General features: G+C 41.5%; 1 protein-coding gene across 4 annotated transcripts in view; it reads right to left on the reverse strand.

Annotated features, from left to right (window-relative positions):
- The window catches only part of TLN2 (talin 2), a 357,752-nt gene that overhangs the window by 20,098 nt on the left and 311,410 nt on the right, over nt 1–26,244 (reverse strand). For all 4 annotated transcript variants that reach the window (XM_050966960.1, XM_050966961.1, XM_050966962.1 and 1 more), the window contains 5 exons: nt 24,859–24,975; nt 21,492–21,677; nt 12,960–13,067; nt 7,515–7,620; nt 1,043–1,167 (listed from right to left, as the gene is read on the reverse strand). In XM_050966960.1, coding sequence (XP_050822917.1) covers nt 1,043–1,167; nt 7,515–7,620; nt 12,960–13,067; nt 21,492–21,677; nt 24,859–24,975 — 642 coding nt within the window. The remainder of the gene's footprint in view (nt 1–1,042; nt 1,168–7,514; nt 7,621–12,959; nt 13,068–21,491; nt 21,678–24,858; nt 24,976–26,244) is intronic.

A 26,244-nucleotide genomic window follows, 5' to 3' on the forward strand; every position in this document is an offset into this window, starting at 1 on the left:
AAAATCAATGTACCAATTACAAAATCCACTGAAAGAAAAATTTCCCAAGCAGTGGGCATCATCACAGCCCACCTTGTGAGGCTATAAAAAAGCTGTCTTGATCTTATGCTCCTGAATGACAGAAAATACCACAATTTCCTGACAACAACGGTCTGACGCTGAATGACCTTTAGAACCTGCTTTCTTGAAAAGACTCGTCATCTGCTTACAACAAAGTCCGATAACTGTGAAGCCACTGAGAAAAGGACATGACCACAGCATTGCTTTCTGAAGTTAATGGCATGCCTTATTTTTATTAAAAGAGGCCCAGTCCTGGGTCTCATGGAGATTTATTCCAAAACTTGCCAGGAGCTCTACACTGTGGAGTGAAGTGATTCTGTGTCATGCCCCCACTCCCTGAACTGTGCAAGTACACTAACTACTTCAGTTTATAATAATTGCCATATAATTCCTCTGATACACATGCAAGCAGTTAATTCCATTTCACTTTAAAATATTCTCATGGACATATCTGAAACACACAAAAATATGAGACTACATAAGCATTCATATGGGACCTTCATTTATATATTTCCCTTTATAGAATTAAGAGAAAACAGGCATAGAAGAATCAGTTTCTATTTTAAACAAAGAGTTTAAAAGGAGACACCTGTTTGCTAGAAGTTAAATACTGTGTGTTGATCTTATAAGATCTTTTGGCCACAACCTCCCATAACACACTGCACACACATTGAAGAGTGAGTGAGTGGGCTCAAAAACCTCTGGAACTGAAGAACAAGAATGATCTTTCACATCAGAGAAGATTTTTTAGACAGAGAAAAGTGAATGAAATCTATTACTTGCACGCCCACCACTTGAAAGAGCCACCAAATATCTTTTGCCTTTGTGGTAAGTCAAGCCTAGCTTGTCTGAAACGTGTAGCTTCTACTGGCACCAGCTGAGGACAATGTAAGGATTGATTGTTCCAACCACCACCACGATACCAGTTATTTGCATTTCTGCAGCATTAACTTTAAAAAGAACATGGAAGATGGACACTCACCTTCGGCTTGGCTCGTGGTTTCAACTGCTCTAACTTCTTTGCTGCAGCCTCAATTGAAGCTGCAGCCCCCAATAGCTCTGTTTCAGCAATGACTGTCGGGTCCTCTGGATCCACCCACTCCGTGCCTGAAATTAACAGAGGGGAAGACAATAACTTCAGTAGCATTGTTAGTGCCTTTTGACCAGGCTGATTCCCTGTCACATCTCAAAACTATGTGCTAAATACAGTGTGTGTGTATAATACGGAGACCACATTTTAATACCATTAATGGTATAAAATACTATACTTTAAGCCACTAACTGCAAAAGACAAGTCAGAATGGAAAGAGCACTTAGCCATAATGTTCTATTATGAAAGTGGCTTGATTAAGAACTTGTGTAAGAAAAGAAACTCTGAATTGCTCCTTCAAAAGCAATGTCTACACTAGGTACTGAACTACTGTATCAGCCAAATATGTTTAATCATGGCTGTTACTTAGAAAGATTCTAGTGTGCTTTCCTTGACCAAGGCTGACAGATGCATTGTCTGAGAACTGTGACAAAGGAACACAAAGGATGTATTAGACTATTCAGGAGATCATGGTCTGACTAACAGTTCTCGGTAAGTCCCCTTCTACAGCGGCTAGGGAGACAGGGCTAGCACCCATCCATGGAAAACACAAGAGTGATCAGTGCTCTTTTAATCCCAGTGCCAATAAGGAAGTTTCTCCTACACATACAAGGCTGAACATTCTCTGGAAAGGAAAGATCTTACACTTTTGCAGACCTCACAAAACAAATGTTCAGAAGCAGTTCACTCCAAAATTCTGCAACTTACCGGGAATGGTGTAGAAAACTCACATAGAAGAGAATTATTTTTAACCCTCTGGTGAGACTGATACTACATTACAACTAAAATCAGGACAATTATATGCCAAACTTATGACAGGATAAGCAAACAAGTGTAGTTTTACTAGATATCCTTTTTCCAATGTAAGAATAAGTAGCACTGAAATGATTTTCATGTTACATTGCCAATAATGTTAAAATATTTATGTGCCTATTTGCTGGTTATGTAAATGTGCTCATTCAACTAACACTTCCAGAACACCCTGTACTCAATTCACTTTATTAATGGCAGAGTAATATTTCTTTCACTACCTCAATAAGCATCTCGGTAGATTTACAACTCCTTGATAATATAATTCCTCTTGTTTATCGTACTCTTTGTTTTAGAGTTGCGATTTTAGGAGTCTGCCCAAACCAGTGGATGAAAATTTAGACAAAAATCAGTTATAAAATCAAAGAGCAATAAACATCTATAATGCATTGCTCACCCATGATTTTAGCATAAAATACAAGAAACTTTTTCTAAGAAATTGAGTCATGAATATAAACATGCTTATGCCCTTAATAAACCCAACCCTGCTACACAATTTCATTTTTAATCGCTGCAATTTCTTCCTATCTGGGAGAATGCTCAAAGAATCACTCAACTTTTAATTTCCTTTTATTTCTTTGATTCACCACTGTAGTGATAGCCTGGGATGTTGAAGTTCCACACTCAAGGTTGGATGCATTCTGGAGTCTGGACTGAGGTGTTTGCATCAGCCTTGGAGATTGGATGTAACTTTGTAATGAGCTGACTTGATTTGAAGTTGGGACACAACGATCGCAGAAGGGCAATGAACCTATTTTGGTGGTCTGCCTTTAGGGATTAGCAGAACCACTGGGCCTCCAGGCAGGCAGGAGAAAAAGCACTGTTCATCCAGTTGCCATTCCATTGATAATTTTGTGGGACTTCAATTACATTTTGTTCTCTGCTACTAGGGCTCCTGAATGCATCTGTGTGACGGCTTCATTCTCAATGGTTCACAGATGACTGTGACAAAGTATATGAAAGAGGAGGCTAGAGTGCCATGGAAGAAGTATCAGACAGAACCAAATTGTGACAGATTTTTGGAGACCATATGCTGTAGGTGTATGGAAGTGTCATGGAGCCCAGCCCCAAGTTGAACCCACATCCACAGAATCACTCCACCAGCCTGGGTGTGGCTGCTGGGCCACCCCCTTGTTTGCCTCCTTCTGTTAATCGCCTCCATCTGGATGTTCTGTGGCTTAGCCTCATGGCCAGGTCACTTGAAAATTCAATCCCCTTCTGGGGTACTCAAAGTCTCAGAATAAACACCACCTTACACAATAGTCCCAATTTAAGGTAAACAAGAGGTCTTTTGCCCCCACCTGGGCTCCAGTGCAGTTCCCGGTTCCTCTTATGGAACGCCGGTCCCAGAACTGCTTTCCTGGAGCCAGGCAAGTCAGACAGTTATTACCTCCCTCCTTCAGCCAGGAGTCCCCAGCTCTTCTTCTGCAGCAGCGTATACATCAGTCTCTGTCTTGTTATGAGGCAGGACCCCAGCCCTTCCCCTGGAGTTGGGTAATTCAGGCAGCTGTTACCTCCCTCCTTCAGCCAGGAGTCCCCAGCATTCCTGGAGCAAGGTGTACTTTAGCCAGCTGTAGGACCTAAACCAGCTTCTCCCTCCACTGGCCCTTTCCCCCCCAATTAGTCCTCAGGCTCAGAGGGTCAGTCATCTCCTGCTAGTGTGTGCCCAACTATGAGGGAGGAGGCAGCATTTATGCTGGTCCTTGTCTTTCAGCTCATCCCCAACTGGTTGGGCGAGAGCGGATCCTTTCTACAAATATCTACTAGGCTTTGTGTGCACACATCTATGTATATATATTATATATACTGGACTCTAAAAATCTTAAAGGAACAAGCCACATGATGGGATTGGCTGACCATTATGCACTGCTACCCTTAAGGGGCAGACTGCCCATCACAGAGAGACAAAGATGTCACCTGTAGAGCTGTATTGGTGGGGTCACGCACAGTGGAACTGTTCTGGGCATTCTTCCCCTTTGTTAAACCTAGCAGCCTGGGCTTGGTTACAGGAATAGAGTCTCATGGTGAATGTATCACCTTGCTCTGGAAAAACTATAGCGTCCTGAGGCAACCAATACTGAATCTTGTAGTTCTACCCACTGTTGCTCACTATGGTAGCAGAGTGGCTGATGGCTGCTCTGGGCTATTTCCTGCAAGCTGGATCCAAACTCTTCCTAACTGCTCAAGGTCAGTGTGGAGATAATCGATTCAGTGCTTGGTGGAGATGTTAACCATTCCCTGAGTAGGGGCACTGTGCAAACTAGGGCTGTCAAGTGATTAAAAAAATTAATCATGATTAATCATGTGATTAAAAAGAAGTAATCATGATTAATCACGCTGTTAAACAATAATATAATACCATTTATTTAAATATTTGTGGATGTTTTCTACATTTTCAAATATATTGATTTCAATTACGACAGAATACAAAGTGTACAGTGTTCACTTTATATTTATTTTTATTACAAATATTTGCACTGTAAAAAACAAAATAGCATTTTTCAATTTGCTTAATACAAGTACTGTACTGCAATCTCTTTATGATGAAAGTTGAATTTACAAATGTAGAATTATGTATAAAAAATAACTACATTCAAAAATAAAACAATGTAAAACTTTAGAGCCTACAAATTCACTCAGTCCTGCTTCTTGTTCAGTCTTGGTCAGACTAACAAGTTTGTTAACATTTGCAGGAGATAATGTTGCCCGCTTCTTGTTTATAATAATCATCTGAAAATGAGAACAGGCATTTGCATGGCACTGTTGTAGCCAGCATTGAAAGATATTTATGTGCCAGATGCACTAAAGATTCGTGTCCCCCTTCATGCTTCAACCACCATTTCAGAGGATATGTGTCCATGCTGATGAAAAATTCTGCTCAATAATGATCCAAGCAGAGCATACCAATGCATGTGCATTTTCATCATGTGAGTCAGATGCCACCAGCAGGTCGATTTTCTTTTTTGGTGGTTCAGGTTGTGTAGTTTCTGCATCGGAGTGCTGCTCTTTTAAGACTTCCGAAAGCATGGTCCACATCTTGTCCCTCTCAGGGCTTGGCTACACTTGAGAGGCAAGGTATGGCTATACTCAAAACTCCAAAGTGCTGCTGTGGGAGCGCTGCTGCGGCAGCACTTTGAAGTGTGAATGTGGTTGCAGCGCCAGTGCTGGGAGAGAGCTCTCCCAGCACTGCATGTACTCCACCTCCTCATGGGGATTAGCTTGCAGCGCTGGGAGCCGTGCTCCCAGGGCTGCGGCACTGTTTACACTGCACTTTACAGCGCTGCATCTTGCAGCACTCAGGGGTGTGTTTTTTTCACACCCCTGAGCGAGAAAGTTGTAGCGCATAAAGCGCCAGTGTAGCCAAGGCCTTACAGCAGCTGGTGGTGGCTTTACAGAGCTGTAACTTACTCCCCGTCCACACTGGCAAGGCACATACAGCGCTGTATCTCCCTGGCTACAGCACTGGTTGTACTCCACATGGACGAGAGGAATAAAGAGAACAGAGCCGGCGCTGCAGTGCTGGAGTGCCAGTGTAAACAGTGATTAATCTTATTAGCTGTAACTGACCTCCAGAATTTTCCCATAATGCTTTTAACTAAAGAACTCTCTTTGTTTTGTTGTGATGCCTCTCTTTGTTTTGTTATGAACTCTGGGCTCCCGGAGGTGCTTATCTAAAAAAACAAACACAGCAATTGTTTGCTCGAGCAGAGGCAGGCAGGGAATGTCCACAGCTAGTGTTTGCTTGAGGAGAGAAACAGCAGGGCGGGGCGGGGGAGAGAGTCTGTGGGAGCAGCTGCTTATCTGGTTTGAAGATTATTTGCATTTAAGAATGAATGAGAGAGGGGTGGGGGAAGTGGTCAGAATTTGCAAGGCAGGGAGCTGACACAGTGTCGGCTCCAAAAATCCACTCACTCTCTCTCCCCCATGCTCCCTGTCACACTCCACCCCACCCCTCTCTTTTGAAAAGCACATTGCAGCCGCTTGAACGCTGGGATAGCTAACCATAATGCACCACTCCCAACACCGCTGCAAATGTGGCCACACTGCAGCGCTGGTAGCTGTCAGTGTGGCCACACTGCCGCGCTTTCCCTACACAGCTGTACGAAGACAGCTTTAACTCCCAGTGCTGTACAGCTGCAAGTGTAGCCAAACTCTCAGATTTTGGACGGCACTTCGGATTCTTAAACTTTGGGTATGGCTACACTTGAAATTTCAAGTGTGAGTGTGGTCGGAGCGCCAGCGCTGGGAGAGAGCTCTCCCAGCGCTGCACGTAAACCACATCCTCTACAGGTGTAGCTTCCAGCGCTGGGAGCCGCGCTCCCAGCGCTGCGGCACTGTTTACACTGAGGCTTTACAGCGCTGTATCTTGCAGCGCTCGGGGGGTGTTTTTTCATACCCCTGAGCGCGAAAGTTGCAGCGCTGTAAAGCGCCAGTGTAGCCAAGCCCTTTGGGTCGAGTGCCATAGCTATTTTTAGAAATCTCACATGGGTACCTTCTTCGCGTTTTGTCAAATCTGCTGTGAAAGTGTTATTAAAATGAACATGTGCTGGGTCATCATTCGAGACTGCTATAACAAGAAATGTGATTAAAACACAATAAGAGACATACAATTCTCCCTCAGGTAGTTCAGTCACAAATTTAATTAATGTATTATTTTTTTGATGAGCATCAACAGCATGGAATGGTGGCCAAAGAATGAAGGGGCATATGAATGTTTAGCATATCTGGCATGTAAATACCTTGGAACGCTGACTACAAAAGTGCCTGTTTTCACTTTCAGGTAACATTGAAAATAAGAAGCAGGCAGCATTATCTCCCGTAAATGTAAACAGACTTGTTTGTCTTAGTGATTGGCTGAACAAGAAGTAGGACTGAGTAGACTTGTAGGCTCTAAAGTTTAACACTGATTTCTTTTTGAATGCAGTTATATACCACCCCCCCAAATCTACGTTTTAAGTTACACTTTCATGATAAAGAGACTGCACTACAGTACTTGTATGAAGTGAATTGAAAAATACTATTTCTTTTGTTTATAATTTTTATAGTGCAAATATTTGTAATAAAAATAATAATATAAAGGAAGCACTGTGCACTTTGGGTACGCTGTGTTGTAAAAGAAATCAATATATTTGAAAATGCAGAAAAATATCCAAAATATTTCATAAATTTCAATTGGTATTCTATTGTTTAACAGTGTGATTAATCGTGATTAATTTTTTTAATCAATTCTTTTTTCTGAGTTAATCGTGTGAGTTACCTGCAATTAATCGACAGCCCTAGTGCAAACTGTACTTAAAAACTATTGTGCAGGTTCTCTTGCTGTGGGGAATGGGCCTGGTGACCCATATCAAATCCATTGCTGGGGGAGAGCAGCCAATTATAACATTTTTGTGCAATTAAGTTGTACCAGGGTAAGTGGAGGTGGGCCAGGGAATTACAAAGTTTTTAAATATCAAAAACGAACTATGAAAATTAACATCTAGGTAAGTATTTAACTTCTCTTGTCATTTCTGGAACCACTCTGTATATTAACTAAGCGGGTTGTCAGACCCACCTTTCATTGCTTCTGCTGTCTGGATAAGCTCTGTCACAGCACCAGCAACCCGCTTTGAGAAGGCAGCCAACGGATGCTTCAGCTCTGGAGTTGGCTTCTGAAGAATCTATAAAAAGATAAAAATTAATTAGCAATTAGAGGCTAATTTTTCACTGCAAGTTCCAAATGAATTAGATGAATTAGATGCTACTCTAGGGAAAAAAAAAACAAAAAACTATCTGAGTCTATAGAAAAATGCAAAAATGCCCACAACTCAGAAGCAAAACTAAAATAAAGACCCCAAGCAGACTGGTTGCGAGATTTTGCAAGGCATCTAGCCCATGCTAGGAAAGAAAGGCTGCCTATCATTGTGAAAGTATTCCACAGGGCTGTTTCTGTAAGTACTCAACATTTGACAGATGATCTCATGTGTCAATCTATTAATGAAGAACATTCAACCAAATTAAAATGCAAGCCAAGTGCTTCATGTTGCATTTTCATTTTGGGGACAAATGTAAACTACATGGGTATACAAAACTACATGTTTTACACTACCACCATTGCCACTGTTTCTTCCAACTATCCTTGTTATAAATTGAGATTCATTCCCCACCTCTGCTCTCTTTTGCTCCTTCTAATATTCTTCATAATCTCCTAATTAGAAACCCTCAAAGCAGCTCTGCAGCAGAGCAGGCAGATACAAAAGAGAATAGAAACGAAACAGAAAAGCGGTTGTTGTATCAGAAAGCAAGGTTTACGAATCCAACTCTAATCTTTGCTTTGGCAGAAGTTACAAGTGGGCGAAAAAGAATACCTTACTGAGGAAAGAATTCATTATTTCATTTACTCCAGCACTAGCAACATGAGAAATAGGGGAACGATTTTACAGTAAAGGATACATGAACTTTTTAGATGGGATTGAGAGGAAGAATTTGATAGTCACTTTTGCTTAGTACTGCTCTCTGGAATTCAACTTGACTTAACAGGATGGAATAATGAACAAAAGATTTGCTTGTGGAAATAAGGGTTCAGTGCCACAGATATAGCATATGGACTCTGAATAACTATCTGTCCGCTAAGGGTGATCTTTCTTTCACATTTAAAAAGGATAAGAGTGGAAACTAGAGGTCTCCTCATAGCTCAAATTATGTCACTGATATAGTGCAAATATGGAATACGTGTGCACTTTTCAAATCACACCAGGCTTGTACGTTCATATAAAGAATACTGCTGTGCCTGAAATAACGAAAGATTCACAGTATACATTTAAACTCCTTATTAGCAAACAGAATTATAATTGAATGGTCAGATCTGATCCCTCCTAAGTCAGCGGTTTTCAACTTTTTCAATTTACGGACCTCTAAAAAGTTTTGAATGGAGGTGCAGACCCCTTTGGAATTCTTAGACATAGCCTGAGGACTCCCAGGATTCATGGACCACTAGTTGAAACACACTTTCTGTGATAACGACAACCTTTCATAGACCCCTTAGACATAGCATGTGGACCCCTAGGGGTCTGAGAACCACAGGTTGAAAACCACTATCCTAGATAGTATATTGAACAAAAAAAATATTTGTCAGCAGATTGTAAGTTCTTTGGGCAGGCAAAGACCATGTTTTCTTTATCATCTGTGAAGTGTCCAGTACACTTTTGGATGTTGCAATCAAGTTAATTTTTGAGGGAGATGAGGAGTGGTCCCCAAACAGTAAGAATTATGTGGCTTTAATTTTGGGCATCCCCACGTTGATGGAGTCATTTTAAAACTTAGTGTCATTCACAAACACTAATGAACTTTGACAGAACAATTCTTCCCTGTCAATGCCAAAAGACAGCAGAAATTTCAAATATAATTTTCAATACTTCTAGAAGAATTCTGCTTTCCTTCCAAGCTTTCCTTCCAAGCTCCTCCAGTGCTGGTGAGCTCTGCAGTAAAAGGACCAACACGCAAATGTAGAAATTGATGGCGCATTTCCTCATTCATTACTGTGCCAGAAGATGCTAGTGAAACCCAGGTGGTAGGTTAACTGTCACATGAATCCCTGACTTTCAAAGAGCCTAAGGCTGAAGAGCCCCATTTCCATAGTAAATATAAGTACCCGAATTCTCAATAGCCAAGCAATCTGCTGTCGTATTAACAAAATGAATACATTCTGCAACAATGAGAGCTAGAATCAGGGCACTGTTTGACACTCCTTCAACCCAGCAGACAGTACTATTGTGCCTTTCAGAGCTAACCTTCCCATACAGCTGAAAATTCAAAAAATACACAGTGTGATCATGACAACAGCAAAGTACCATGTTTCCTGATGCAGAAACAATTTGTAACATCAGTACTACCCTTGACAATGGCAACAAAGCGGCAAATAAATGAGTGGGTGTAAGTGCACAAACTCTGAGGTTTTCCAGTTACCTTTCTGTAAGTGTATTTAGAACTCATGACAGGTGCTGGAGACTGAAGTCCTGTATTTAGCCAAAGCACAAATACAGAATGGACATAGAGCAAAAGCTTCTCACACACTGATCCACCAGTGCGCCTCAACCCTGACCTGCAGGGGCCATCTGAAGGTATGAGAGGATAGTTCCATGTTTTACCCTCTTCCTGAGTGCACCTCTCTGGATACTGACTCATACTCAAATGTGCACAAGTACATTGGGAAATGGGGTACGATCACACAAATCACTTCACACAGGTCACCTAACAACCCTTTTGACTACAAGATTGAGATGTTTATCCCCTAGATGAGTGTTTCCCAAACTTGGGACGCCGCTTGTGTAGGGAAAGCCCCTGGTGGGCCGGGCCGGTTTGTTTACTTGCTGCGTCCGCAAGTCCGGTCGATCGCGGCTCCCACTGGCCGCGGTTCACTGCTCCAGGCCAACGGGAGCTGCTGGAAGCGGTGGCCAGTACGTCCCTCGGCCTATGCCGCTTCCAGCAGCTCCCGTTGGCCTGGAGCAGTGAACCACAGCCAGTGGGAGCCATGATTGGCCAGACCTGCATACTGGGCAGGTAAACACACCGGCCCGGCCCGCAGGGGTTTGCCCTACACAAACGGCACCCAAGTTTGGGAAACACTGCCCTAGATAATTTGATAATCCACAAGAATGTCAAAGCCATATTGCTTGTATGTGAGAACTCAAGTCACTAACATGCACTTTACACTTCAGAGTCCCAGCACAGAGTGAGTTTTTGGCATGTGGATTCCTGGTTATTGTGATATTAAACCTTAAACTTTTAGGTATTTTGAAGGGCTCTGACTGCCAAACAAAACAGTCTCTCTGAATGTCAACAGTCCCACTCGAGCAATCCTGTTACAGCTGTCAGGCTCAACAAGACATTGTTAGCACTCATATCAACTGCTGTCAATAAGACGAATGAGCTGAAAGGTCTGATGCCAACCAATCTTGTTGCTGAGAGATCATAAACTAATGCACCAGCTCAGCACACTAAACCAGACAGAGAGATTAAGAAGTGTATGGACTCTAGCTCACTTGAAAGTTGCCTTGCCATCACCTTCTGAATAATTGTGTCCAAACTTGCTAACTATTATTCTATGTCAAGAAAATTGTTCAGTTAAAAAAAACCTGTGCAGGCTGTCTGATCCTGTTCTATGCTACAACTCCAACCAGTTAGAATGCTGAGGAAACTGCCCCAAGGTAGAGGGTAATGTACGGGGTAGAGCCAAGTTGGCCATCCTCATTTGAAAATGACTGATGCAGCGGTCCTTCTGTACTTGCTATTAAGCAACATCCAGCGCAATTCTATTTATGTTCTAAAGTGCAACCAACTTTTTAACCAAGAATACACTGTGAACTTGAGTTTGTATCCAGCCTCCTGGAAAGTTAAAATGGTGACATCATCTTATCCATCTTCATTTCTACACAAACTTTATGCTCACTAATTTTGGCTTGGTGTGCATGGGCTTGTAACATAAACCTAATCTACACATGGCTTTAGTCAGCTGGCATTTTAGGGTAAATTTCCACAGTGTACTCAGGCCTTGTAAATGAAGCTGCTAGAGGTAAGAAAGGCTGCTCTGCTAAGAAAATGGAATAGATGGGAGAAGTGGAAGGCAAAAGATGAAGGAGCAGAATCAAGCAAAATCTTATTAGTCTTTGCTCTGTTAAGATGCATAATGTTGAGTTAGATCACGGGTCAGCAACCTTTCAGAAGTGGTGTGCCGAGCCTTCATTTATTCACTCTAATGTAAGGTTTCGCGTGCCAGTAATACATTTTAACGTTTTTAGAAGGTCTCTTTCTATAAGTCTGTAATATATAACTAAACTGTTTTTGTATGTAAAGTAAACAAGGTTTTTAAAATGTTTAAGAAGCTTAATTTAAAATTAAATTAAAATGCAGATCCCCCCAAACCGGTGGCCAGGACCCGGGCAGTGTGAGTGCCACTGACAGTCAGCCTTTAGCACGCGTGCCATAAGTTGCCTACCCCTGAGTTAGATACTGCAATATTCAATAGAGTGGATAAAACATGACAAATTTCCCCAAGTACAACTGTACTAAAAATACACTAGACTTTTAAATGCAAATTATTCCCTGCTGGGCAAGTTCCAGTAATGAGATCTAACAAGTTTAATTTTTCTTACACTATCTTCCTTGCTAGTGACAAGCGTTAATATAATGGGGCCTCTATTTTTTACTTTATCTGTATTCCTACACACAGTCGTTAATTTAATTTAACTAGACACACTAAAATCTCTGCCTGGCAATGTATTTCTACCCAGAAGGCCTATGTCACACACCAGCCACTAAAAAGAAGCTTCTCAGAGGTTGCGCACATGACGACTGCAGCTGCAAGTCAACTTAAGAAAGTCTGGTATTTTATTAAACCTTTGTTCTTAGACAACCCATGCTTCTATACATGTGAAATGCCCATGTTGAAACAATGCTACAATATTACCAGATAAGTGTTCAGATTCCAGAAAAGCATACACAGTTCAGTATTCACAGCTTCAGAGTGCACTGAGTTAGTCACAAGACTTTAAGTGAAAAAACTGAGAGCTGGGGAGCTTTTAGGTGGGGCTTTGGGGATGGCCTCAGATAGCATTTCCTTTGCTTACCTCCGGATAGGGTTAGGCAAGCATGTGAATGTAGTGCTCCCCCAGGTATTTTCACAACATCGGTGGTTTGGGTGATTGGTGTGTGTTCTACAACATCAGGTTAAGAGAGAGACCCACTGGAGAATACCAATGTTCGATTTTAAAGGGGCTCATTTTTAGATGCTGTGATGCCTTCACTGACTCATGATAAAGTAAGCTCCAGAAGAGAACTCTATGCAAACACTTCCAGCTTCCTTCTCTCTTTTTTCAGAAAGTGGTGAGCTATTTTAACCATTTGGTCAGGAACTTGCAGCAAGCTAATAAAAAGTTAACCTTGGCAATGATTATGAAAAGGGCTCAGTGGGATTATTTGTTCTTGGCAAAGCTTCAATACATGCCTATAGGCTCCTTCTTACCAGGAGGACATGTTCTAGGAGGTCCAAGTATCCCAGGGTACATTCCGTTCCAAATCGCAGTGCTCTCGCTCGAACATCTTCACTCACATCTGGGTGATAGGAAGCTTGCTAAGGAGACAAAGCAATATTAACACTCAAAAATTACAAAGCAGAGGTAGTGGGGAGGAGCAGCCATATGGATGGAAACTATATAAATGGCATAAAAAGACCAGAAAAAAGCAATTTCCCATCATTTGTAATTAACATCCAAGCCAGCAAGTCACCACTGTTGCAAAGGTCTAGCTTAACTGACCTGCCAAAGCTGCAGAGCCTCATCTGTGAATAGGGTGACCAGAAGTACCATTTTTAAAGGGACAGTTCTGGTTTTTGGGACTTTTTCTTATAGAGGCGCCTATCACCCCTCACCTCTGTCCCATTTTTTCACAGTTATCTGGTCACCCTAACTGTGAACATGGATTTCTGAAGAAGTTTCCTTCTGTTATCATATTCTTCACTCTAGCGATGCAACGGCTCACTCTTTTTTAACATTCTTCATTAGACATGGTCAGCATCAGATACACATCCTGCCATCAACCCAACAAAACAGCCGCCTCAGCAAAGGTCCAAAGGAGGAAGGCAGCAAGTTGGTTGTTTTTTTAGGTATAACGGTAACAGATTTTGGGAACGGACAGAGCTGATAGCTTGCGGGGGACGTGTACTACAGTTTCGTACACACAGTGACGCTAATAAGAAGGAAGTTGGCACCTTCATATTTCTACTGATACATTGGAAGAGGAAAGAAAACGAAGCAAGTCTGAGCAATAGTTTATCCATCCACAAATACATACAGTGTTACAGATTTTAGAACCACAACCACCCCCCTCAAAACTCTCCCCCCGACAAACCCTCAAACATTCCATCTAAAATGTGAGTGTTCTGTTCACCACCCAAAAGTGAACACAACGTAAGGCTCCACATCAGAGATAATGCAGCTTAGTGGACAGAGCACTGTACTTGGACTTAGGACAGAGGTTCTCAAACTTTGCTGCATCGCGACCCCCCCTTCTAACAACTAAAATTACTACCTGACCTCAGGAGGGGGTGACTGAAGCCTGAGCCCTGCCATCCAAGGCAGGGGGCCAAAGCCCAAGCTCAAGCGCTTCAGCCCCAGGCAAGGGGTCTGTAACCTGAGCTCTGCTGCCCAGGGCTCAAGCCGAAGCCTGAGCTCCGCCACCCACTCAGGCTTCAGCTTCAACCCTGGATGGCGGGGTTTGGGCTTCAGCCCCAGCAAGCCTAACACTGGCTCCAGGCAAGTCTAACACCAGCTCTGGTGACCCCATTAAAACAGGTTCATGACTCACTTTGGGGTCCTGATCCACAGTTTGAGAACCCCTGGCTTAAGAGATCCAGGGTCTATTCTCAGCTCTGCTACTGGCCTGCTGGGTGATCTTGGGCAGTTTACATCAGTGCATAACTTTCCCACTCTGTAAAATGGAGATAATGATGGTGACCTTCTTTGTAAAGTGCTTTGAGGGCCAATATTATTCTGTATGTGGGAAAACGGAAGTTTGCAAAGAAGCATGCAATGAGTACTATTAGACTTCATGTGGTTAAATACGTACGACAAGCAGTAAAAGAGCATCTTCCACCAGTAGAATCTTTTAGCGGGCAAAATAAAAAATTCGAAAGTAGTCCTGCATCATAGATTCAACACTACAAAAATGGTATTTGGAAAGTACAACTGGGAGCAAATTTAAACTTGGTATTAATTTTTAAAAATACACCTTAAAATGCTTATTTTCAGGCAGTTTTATTGAACTCACCTGCCCGCTTTTGCTAATATGTCCCTACCAATTTCTTTTTGTCTTCTGGCATTTACAATTGGGACTAAAATTAATTTGGTTGTTTGTACAGTTTGATCAGTTCTTTCTTTCCTTAACATCATAATTGATGATGTCACGTTAGATTCAGTTGGTTAATGGACTGAGTTGGTTAATGGGCTCCCTCTACTGGCTAGTTGAAGAACAGCTGAGCATCCACCACTACAACCTACATTAACTACACTGTTGGCTCCCCACTTTGTAAACAGAACAGTTTTTTGGAGTTTGTTTTGGGGTTGGTTTTTTTTGGCATATTTAAGGCTGGATGACTATTCTACTGGAGAGAATTAACCAATTTAGAAAGGTCCAGAAATTCCTTTAAGTCTAACAGCCACTTCACCACACACATTTAACTTACTTTGTACAAACTTCAGTACTATGGTGACGGATGCTACAAAAACACTCAGATACCAAGAATCGCTTCAAACTTCTACCAGAGATAAGTACAAAATTGACTGAGACAATACAATATTTTTGGAAGAAACACTGAACATATCAAAACATCTTTAAGCCTCCCGCTGAAGTCCATGAAAAAACTATTTACTTTCCTGGGAATAGAATTAGGCCCTAGTTCTTATATCAAGAATATATATTCAAAAGATTCTTCAATCAGCCGCAAACTAACAAAAAGCTTATTAATTCATTTACATCAGAATGTTTTCCTGCAATATAAATTAAATTGAATTTCCTCAGAAAGTCTCTTGGACAGAATGTATGTGCATTATATAAATTCATATCCTTGTCTGTGAAATACTGTTAACTCAGAAATTTTTTTAGTTACTTCCCGTGTGACATATTGAATTATACCAAGACACACAGTTCACTTGTAGAATAGTTTGGAAGGATGGATTTCTTTCCGCTTTAAGTGGAGGAAGTGGCTTAGGTTAGTTTTTAATGGATTTTCCCAAACCTTCTACCTATGATTTGATGTTCTCTTGCATTCCCAACTCTGATTGGCAAGTTTGTTTCAGACACTTGGGGAATGCTAAAGTAATGACAAACAATAAGGGACAAAGCTTCAAAAATGTTGTATCCCAACTCTGGTTTTTCTCCTCAGGTCAGATGATTTAGTTATCCTCTATTGCTCCTGTGAATTTCTACTGCCAGTTTTCCCTGCTGCAATTGGCAACACATGCTCTCAAGACACACTGTGTTTCATTATTATTAATTATTTTTATATCACAGAAGTGTCTAGCGTTTCCCAAGTGAGACTGAGACCACAGTCCACAAACAAGACAATGGATGGGAGAAAGTATCATTATTATCCTTGTTTTGCCGGTGGGGAACTGCAGCACAGAAATATGGACTTTCCCAAGGTGATACAGGAATTCTGCTTTGCATCTGCAAACTGAACCCAAGATCCAGGCCAGCATTTTGCTTGCCAGTCCACAAGCCCATCTCTGCTCTTTCATCTCTTTTCTCTCTTGTTTTTGATATTTCTATTGTATCTGTCCTCTTCACACTCAGTTCCTCTTTGCTATCATGCCCCATTCTCTCTTCAAGTGCTTCTAGCATTATGGTTAGCAGTATGTGTACAATGCTAACGTTGTAAGCACTGACATACCCCTCATATGAAAGAAGATGTGCAATCTTCAACTACAACTGTATAACTAACACCATCTCTCTGCCCTCGATAGTTCTCATATCCTTCTAATTTTGCTACAAGAGTCACCAGTAATAAAATAAAAAAATCAGTATTTCCCATTAGTTAATGCATAGTTATTACTTTACACACATGGTATAAAGATGAAATCTGTTTTTATCTTCGGGTCTGATCCAATCTCGAGTACTTTTGGTTAAGTGAAGCCATCAAGTTTAATGGGACCCACAGAATCAGTTCCTGAGACTGCATTGTAACCAATACTTTTTTTTTTCCCAAATGGTAACTATTGACAAATGCTCACTTACAGACTCTCAGACTTTAAGGCCACAATGGACCATCATGATCTAGTCTGACCTTCTGCACGTTGCAGGCCACAGAACCGCAGTGGTCAGTGTATTATTTACATATTGCACAATTACTGTAGACTTGTATAAATATCCCAGAGCTGAACCCCTCTGTACATAACAATTCATTCTATATTTTGTTCACACGTGCATTTTGGTGGGTTTCATTCCATGTAGTGGTACATCTAACTCATAATGTGTGTTATTATTTGCTTATTATTTGACAATATTAGTCCTATCAAAATATTCAGAAGATTGAATTGCTGTGTATTTGATGAGAAACCTCTATTTTGCCAAATATCACAAAAAGATTAAGTTTTGCAGGTGTCATGCTGCCTTGATGGTATAACAAAGAAAGTCAGGTACTCCATATTCACCATCTTAAAGTACAAGAGAAGTGCCTATTGAGATTTATCATGGATTTTTTTTTTAATACCCCAGAAAATATCCTCGATATAAATCCATGGTACACCCACATCTTGAATACTGCATGCAGATGTGGTCACTCCATCTCAAAAAAGATATTGGAATTGGAAAAGGTTCAGAAAATGGCAACAAAAATTATTAGGGTTATGGAACGGCTTCCATATGAGGAGTGATTAATAAGACTGGGACAGTTCAGCTTGGAAAAGGGATGACTAAGGAGGGATACGATAGAGGTCTATAAAATCATGACTGGTGTGGAGAAAATAAATAAAGTGTTATTTACTCCTCCTCATAACACAAGAACTAGGGGTCACCAAATTAGTTTAAATAGGCAGCAGGTTTAAAAAGAACAAAAGGAAGTATTTTTTCACACAACGCTCAGTCAACCCATGAAACTCCTTGCCAGAGGATGCTGTGAAGGCCAAGACTATAACAAAGTTCAAAAAACGAATTAGATAAATTCATGGAGGATAGGTCCATGACTGGCTATTAGTCACAATCGGCAGGGATGGTGTCCCTAGCCTCTGTTTGCCAGAAGGTGGGAATGGGTGACAGGGGATGGATCACTTGATGATTACCTATTTTGTTCATTCCCTCTGGGGCACCTGGCATTGGCCACTGTTGGAAGACAGGATACTGGGCTAGATGGACCTTTGGTCTGACCCAGTATGGCCATTCTTATGTTCAAAAAGAGATAAGACGACTTTCTACAAGAGATCTGATACTCCTTCATACAGCTTGATTCCATCTATTACCAAAGGAAGTACATGAGTGGATAAAAACACAGTAGCATACGTGCCAAAAATAGAAGTACTAGCTTCTCCACCAGACATTTTAAATTGCTGTCTAACATTAATTGATATAGCTCTGGCTAAGGGGATGTGTTACACATAATTAAATTACTTAACAAACTTAAGACTATGCAGGGTAGTTGTAGCCATGAACAAGAGAAGGTTTCAAGCCACACAGGGTTCTTCTTTAGGTCTGGGAAAGATACTCTCAGAGTCACAGCTAAATGAAAGGTGGAATAGATTGTTTAGCATAAGTAGTGCATATTCAAAGGGACCATTCAAGATAGAGTGGCCCTTGACTATCCATTAGAAGATATTACCTCACCAACCATGTCACACTTAAGACTGACAGCTATTTTGAAAAATTTTGGGTCAAATGTTTTAAATAATGCCTATGATTAGTCTTCTAGACTTTCCACCTCTCTCTAGTGTTTTCAGAGACTTGTTTCTCCTTGCCTAATAATCCTTTCCAGCTCCAAGGACATAACCAAATTCACTGGGCTAAGCAGACGGCAAGCTTTTATCCTCACTGTTCTGAACCATACTATTTCTGGTTTTAGCTTCAGGCTGCCTTCCAGTTGTTATTCCTACTCTGCTGCTTTCAAGGTGATGCTCTGTGGCACACAGTCGACTTTCAAGCTACAGATTATTAATATCATCTGCAAGCAATAACAATTATGACTTCAAGGATCAGTACTTGCTACTCAAGTGGCAACAATTTACCAGTATTACCATGTGTCATGGTATAATTCCCCACTCTGAAACTTAGCGTCCAAAAGATGGGGTACCAGCATGAATTCCTCTAAGCTCAAATACCAGCTTATAGCCTGTAGCGCTGCCACCAACCAGGAATTCCAGTGCCTGGTACACTCTGGTCCCCCCAAAACCTTGCCCGGGGACCCCCAAGACCCAGACCCTCTGGATCTTAACACAAGGAAAGTAAACCCTTTCCCTCACCGTTGCCTCTCCCAGGCTTCCCCTCCCTGGGTTACCCTGGAAGATCACTGTGTGATTCAAACTCCTTGAATCACAAAAGAGAGGACAATTCACCTTCCTCCCTCCTTCTCTTTCCCCCTCCCAGACTCTTCCTGAGAGAAAGTAATCCTGACACAGAGAGAAATCAGCCTCTCTCTCCCTCTTCCCTCCACCAATTCCCTGGTGAATCCAGACCCAGTTCCCTGGGGTCTCACACCAGAATAAAAAAACAATCAGGTTCTTAAACAAGAAAAGCTTTTAATTAAAGAAAGAAAAAACAGTAATAATTATCGTTGTAAATTTAAGATGGAATAGGTACAGGGTTTTTTAGCTATAGACACTGGGAATACTCTCCCAGCCTAAGTATACAAGTACTAATTAAAATCTTTTCAGCAAAAATACAAATTTGAACTCCTTTCAGCCAAATACACAATTAAACTCCTTTCAGCCAAATGCACATTTGCAAATAAAGAAAACAACCATAAGCCTAACTCACTTTATCTACCTAGTACTCACTAGTCTGAACTTATACGAGCCTGTATTGGAGAGATTGGAGAGAAACCTGGTTGCACGTCTGATCCCTCTGAGCCCCCAGAGTGAACAACAACCAAAACTAACAGCACAGCACAAAAACTTCCCTCCCTCAAGATTTGAAAGAATCCTGTCCTCTGATTGGTCCTTGGGTCAGGTGACAGCCAGGCTCACTGTTCTTGTTAACCCTTTCCAGGCAAAAGAGATATGAAGCAGTTTTGTTCTATTAACTCTTACTTATCTGTTTATGACACCATGTTAACCCGGTAAGCCCTAGCCCAAAGAATGACTACCATACTCAACAAGCTCTCAGGTAGATTGCTTTTCAATCTGTCATTTTAGATAAGTAAAATTGTTCTCAACTGTCTTCACTCTTTAGATTGCTTTGTAAAGGCAATTCTCTCATGGATACTCAGCCCCTTATCAACATCCCAGTTCCCCGCTGTTTGGTCTCTAAATGGTTTATTTTGCAGGCCTCTGGTCATCTATGAACCAGAGCAGGAGAGGCACCAAATTAAATTATAACAATGATAGAAGTGAAAGTAAAAACAAGAGGAAACAATTAATTTGATAGTATATAAAGACATATGACTAAAATGCAGAATATTAGGCTGAAATATAATTTAAATATGAAGAACTGTAATCCAGAGATCTACAGAGTGAAATGCAGATAGATCTCCATATAAATATGTACCTACATTAGCCAGATCATAAAGTTACAAAGGATATTTAACTAATATGCTTCAGAGTGTAAAGTGATCCGATGCCATTGCACAACTGCACACGAGAGTCCTGTCACCTTCCCTTGAAGCATCATGTACTGGACTTTGACAGAGGCATGATATGAGACTGGATGATACAAGATGTGGTGACTTCTGGGTTCCAATGCAAACTATAGCTACATTTTCAAGTATCTGTGTTTATCGAGGGGTGGGGGGTGAGAGGAGAGAGAGGTGAGATCAAAGCTTGAAGCAAGCAGAGTGTTCAGGAACAGATGTACTCTGCTAAATACATACAAGAACCATCAAGGTCAAAATGACGTAAGGATTTCAATTCACGATATATACATAAAACATGTTCAAAATCACACTGCATCACGCTTAAATGCAGAATCATTATTTTAACAACAAAATTAAACCCTGTCCTATCCTTACATCCAGTCATAATGGAGTTAAAACGTGATTTGGGGACCTACGCAGGGAAAGATTTGACTAAATTTTGAACTCCACACCTGCCAAACTGCCCAAACTTTAATTCTTCTCTCACAGTTATTTGTAGCTTGAAGAGCAAAGATGCCTAAATGATGATTAGGAATAAGAGTTGTTTTAATTTCACTGCTCAAACTTCAAAGAATCAACTTTGTAAAATCCCTTTCTGGTCCTGCTCTTGTTAATTATGAATAATCCCTCCCTACCTCAGCATGAAGAGAAGTGGGTCATGAGTATATTTTGCATTACTATCTGAACCACGCATGCAAACATTTTACAGTCCTATTTCTTTAAAGCTGTCTGTCTCAAATACAATATTCCAAAAGTTCAGCTCACAGGAGCATTGCATTTAGTACAAGAGAAAAGGTGCACACTCTTTAAAAGCACAGTAAGAATTCAGCAGACCAATTAGTTTGTTTAGAAAGCAAAAGAATATTGACAATATATCTGCACATTTTTTCCATTAGAGAACTCCTAACTATATTAAAATCAGGTCACCATTACATAATTTTTATGCTCTACTGTTTGTACTGAGTCTGTCTTGCTTAAAAGAAATAAGAACTCAAGCACGTTTTGTGTCAATCAAAAAAAACTATTCTCTCTCTCTCCAAAAAGAAACCAGTGTGTATTAATCCATATTTCTCTTACATAGCACAGAAATCCCCTCTTTCTGGTATAAGATGTTAGTCAGACTTCATAATTCTCACAATCATTAACTTCTCAGATAAAGACAAACACAAACTAAATTTAAAGCTATAGAAACCTAAAAAATGAGGAGAGGAAATTAATCTTTACCTTACAAGCTGTTAGCATATCAGCTACTGCTTTGCGGCTCAGATTCGCTGTAGCAATCACATCCTCCTGTCTGCATGAGTTCCCAGCTGCAACAGCTTTGGCAGTTGCCATGGTGATTCCTTTCGTCATCCGGATCGATTCTTCAGGTGATGATGTCTTTTCTGGAATCTCCTTCGACTGAAATACCTAGAAGTTAAAGCAGAAGGGAGATCTAGTTGCCGTTAAGAGTCAGACCACAATAACGCGGAGCTTGAAACAGACATAGCAATTGGAAGCAACCTTCAAATGGCAGGAAATCAGAAATTTAATTGGAGTACTCTACTGCAATATTACTCCTGCTTGTCAGGAGTCTGGATCTGATAAGACTTGCACATCTACACACAGCAGAAAGAAACACTAAGCTGTGGGAAGTAGGTTAACCCATTCACTTGAAATGGATGACCCTCAACATTTGTCATTTAATCTATCTATGTTAGAGGATAGCCAGAAACCAATAGTTACAGCATATAGATAGCTACTAGTCCTATCCATATAGTCTTTCATCCTGACTATTGGACAGGCATGCAGACATCCTCCTCCCATATAGGCCACGCTCTAATGCAGGAGTGGCCAACCTGAGCCTGAGATGGAGCCAGGAGCCAGAATTTACCAATGGACATTGCCAAAGAGCCACAGTAATACGTCAGCAGCCCCCCATTAGCTCCCTCCCCCAGCTCCCAGCGCCTCCCACCCACTGGCAGCCCTGCCAATCATCGCCTCCCCGCACCTCCTGATCAGCTGTTTCGTGGCATGCAGGAGGCTCTGGGGGGAGGAGGAGGAGGAGGAGCAAGGGCACAGCAGGCTCGGGGATGGGTCGGGAAGGGGTGGACTGGGGGCAGAGCTTGTGGCAGAGCCAGGGGTTGAGCAGTGAGCACCCCCTGGCACATTGGAAAGTTGGCGCCTGCAGCTGCAGGCCCAGAGTTGGTACCTATACAAGGAGCCACATGTTCACTTCTGAAGAGCCACATGTGGCTCCGGAGCCACAGGTTGGCCACCCCTGCTCCAATATCTCCTCTCAGCCAGAAGCAGCATAGAAGGACTGAACTGGATATATTAATAAAATGCTCAAAAATCTTTTCTGTAAAGAGTTGAAAGGGGAAGGGACAGAGAAAATGAAGCACTGTCTCTTTTCTATGCTTAGTCCTCTGTTACAAACCTAACTATATAATTGTGTAGAGGAACTCACATCAAGAGGAAGACATTAAATTATCTGACCACACACACCTCATTCCTATGAATGTTGGAAGTAATTAACTGTATTAAAACATTATAGCTAATATAAGTCAGTTAGAGCTTATTCTGGCTCCTACTTGCCTTTTTCCACCTTTATTCCTTGTTAGCTTGCCATTCTTAAGCCTTATAGAATATTCCAGATACCACACTGGGTTACTCCTGAGAGTATTCTGCACCAAAAAATGTAAAATTCTGTGCCAAAAAATTTAAAATTCTGCACACAATATTTTTAAATTATGCATATTTTATTTGTCAATAAATAAATGTGGAAGCTCCAGCATGGCAGTGGAAAGCACAGGTCACTGATTGCACAGAGGTAGGAGATCACCCTGTGCCTCCCCTCCCCTGGAGATGGACTGAGCAGTAAAGCTGCACCCGACCCCAACACAGCGTAAGGACCAGGACTGTCCGAGAAACACCTTGGGGCCCTGGCCCTCTGTGCCAAGCACACTAGATGTAGGCAGGCAGGCTCAGCCCAGCAGTATCCAAGTATGGAGAGGCTTAGGGTAGGGATTTACCACTCTGCTGGCTGCTCCGGGTGCCTGAAACAATGCAGCCAAGCTGCTGGGGAGTGGTGCATGACCGCTCTTGCAGCTTCCTTTTGCGTCCAGGTCAGAAAGTCATTTTTCTGCGGAGAAGCAAAGAAATCTGTGCATGTGCAGAATTCCCCCAGGAGTAACTGGATAAATGTTACCAGTCACAACCATTATGCAATGCTGCTCTGACAGCATTATCTATTCCTTATGAGGGTTGTCTAGTGTAGTATCTAAATGCCTGAACATACATTAGGAGGGGCTACTCCCATTTATCCAGGTTATCATTACTTGGCTTTCACCCCTTCCTCCATCTCAGTGTGGGGGAGAAACTGAGGAACAAGTCCATGCCAACTGTTACAAAGACATCTCTTAATAGTATTCAGATTCAACCTGTATCAAGCCAGATAAAGCAGTGCACACATATATACAATATTCCCATGCAGTGTAAAATCCTGGATGAAGTTTCTCCAATGACTTCATTGGGGTCAGGATTTAATCTTATTTTTAATAAATATATAGACACTCCTGAGACTGCCCCAAGCAATCAAACAAAACAATTGACTCATGGGTATAATAATGCATTAGAAGTATTCAAAAGAAATCACCATCTGATTTCTACTTGACACAATAAAGTACAATTCCCTGACTAAGTACCTGGAAAATTTTAGATGGCAGAGTTTATCCAAAGGATTTTGATGGTTCATTTATTATACAACTGCTTATGTGGGGATTTAATTTTTAAAAAAATATATATTCTGTAATTATTCTTCCTTTGTCAGTATCTGCATTTTTCACACAAAAATAAGGAAGCTAGTTAAACAGAAATTTAAAGGTGTAGTCACAAGACTGAACTACCTGCAAGCTGCAGAAACTTTTTAAAAATACTATAATAGAGGCTCAAATTAAATGTATATCCCAATTTAAAAAAAACAACAAAAAACCACATTGTAAGAGGGCAAAAAAAAGTGTGACGAGGGTTAAACAACAGAGTAGAAAAATCAGTTAGAGGCAAAAAGGAATCCTTTAAAAATCTAACTGAAGAAAACCGAAGGGAACACAAAATCTGGCAAGTCAAGTGTGAAAGTATAATTAGGCAGGCCAAAAAAGAATTTAAAGAGCAACGAGCAAAGGACACAAAAACTAACAGCAAAATGGAGACGAGTTTCAAACTGCAAGTGCCAACAGGGCTGCTCTTTGACACTGGAGAAACGTTTACAAACCAAGGTCAATGAAAGGTGAAGATTTGACTCAGAAAAAAACATTTACAGTGAAAGTGTCATGTCTGGAGGAATGAAGAACCAGTTTCTCCAAGCGTATTTCATGACAGTAGCCTCTCACACCTGAGAAATACAGCCTAACAGGGGAGACTGGTGACATGTGGAAGTGGATAGGTTGAAGTGACATGCAATCATGTGTTGAGAGCTGTGGGTAGGGACCATATCGCCTCTAACTCATAACACAGCAGCCATAACATCCCTGGAGGCACCTCCAGCGAAGCCTGATTTGATTTTAAGAGTGTACTTTAGAAAGCTGCCATGTGCAATTATTCCGTTCTTTACCGTGAGTTCCTGTTTGATGCATTCAATCGTGGCCTCGAGAGCTCTTGTGCCTCGAGTAGCTTCATCTTCTACTGCTTTAACAGTCTTCAGAAGTGATGTGACATTGGTTACCATCACCTGAAAAGGAGAGAGGGAGAGATGAAATACATCATTCCCTTCTCCCACATCTTGGAGACACCCCCACATGATCCAAGGAACATCAAGCTATGAAGCCATTATTAATCCTGTAGGGAACAACAAGCTTTATATACAGTATGGTTTAAATAGCTGAGAGTGAACTCTATAGACAGGGTTTTATTTCTGAGTGATCCCTATTGAAGTTGGATTGATACAGCCAGATTCACTGAAGTGTGGTGCTTTCTTAAACATGAGTGCACAGTGTCACAACTTGCCCGTGCCTGGGCACAAACCTTTCTCAACATCAGAGTCTCTTGCTTTCTAGTACAGCCCTTTTACCCCTCTAAGCTTCCTCTGAAGACACTTGCCTGTGAGTATCAGGTGAACCTGGCCGCTTATCCTAACTATTTCGAGGGCGCTGCAGATCTCTTGCAAACTGATCAATTGCCTATGCCTCTGATTTCTGGGTTTGAAAGACCACAAATCTTCACTTAACCAATGTAAACAGTTTCAATAGCGCTCAGTACCCTTCTACTTTGTGCTCCCACAGGGAAAGCATGATCTTACAAGGGCCTCCACAGTGCTTCCATTCCTGACCCTAGTCTAGTTCCCAACCCTCGCCAGGATCCCGTTCCCTCTCTCCTCAGGACCCAAGCGATCACTTGTCAGATTCAAACCCCCAAAGTTCCAAACAGGAAGTCTGGGTGGAAGGCCTCTCCAGAAGTCCTAGCGTCTGTGTCTCTGGGCACTCCTTGGCATGTCTTTATGCAATAACATACCTCATCATACAATTTTGCTTAACAGTACTTATGCTATAACATCACCTATCAGACAATTTCAAGTTAACAGAATCCCTTCTCCACATCTGGTACGAATTGCCTACAGAAAGATGAAAAGTCAACAGGTTTCTAACATATAAAAACTAGGGCCCTTTCCTTTGCCTCCATTACTGCAAACACGCAAAACTATAACCTCAAAAAATCTTGTCAGAGACCAGGCACATTATTTACTAATTCGTGAAATGCCACTATTACGTTCTCTTGGCACAGTTTGTAAAACCACAGTTAAACACACAACTGCCATCATCAATTGAAAAGAAGTCAACCACCTCTCAGGAAATCAACCCAAACCTCGATTTAACGACGTCCCCCTCAGGCAAAAGGCTGAGTCAATACTGTAACTAGCCTTATGCCCTGATGGTCAAACACTGGTTCCAACATCCAGAGTAAGCAAGTTCCACAGTTAAGGGCAAATCTTCCTTCCAGTCTG

Source organism: Gopherus flavomarginatus, chromosome 9 (assembly GCF_025201925.1).
Source record: "Gopherus flavomarginatus isolate rGopFla2 chromosome 9, rGopFla2.mat.asm, whole genome shotgun sequence".
NCBI lineage: Eukaryota > Metazoa > Chordata > Testudines > Testudinidae > Gopherus > Gopherus flavomarginatus.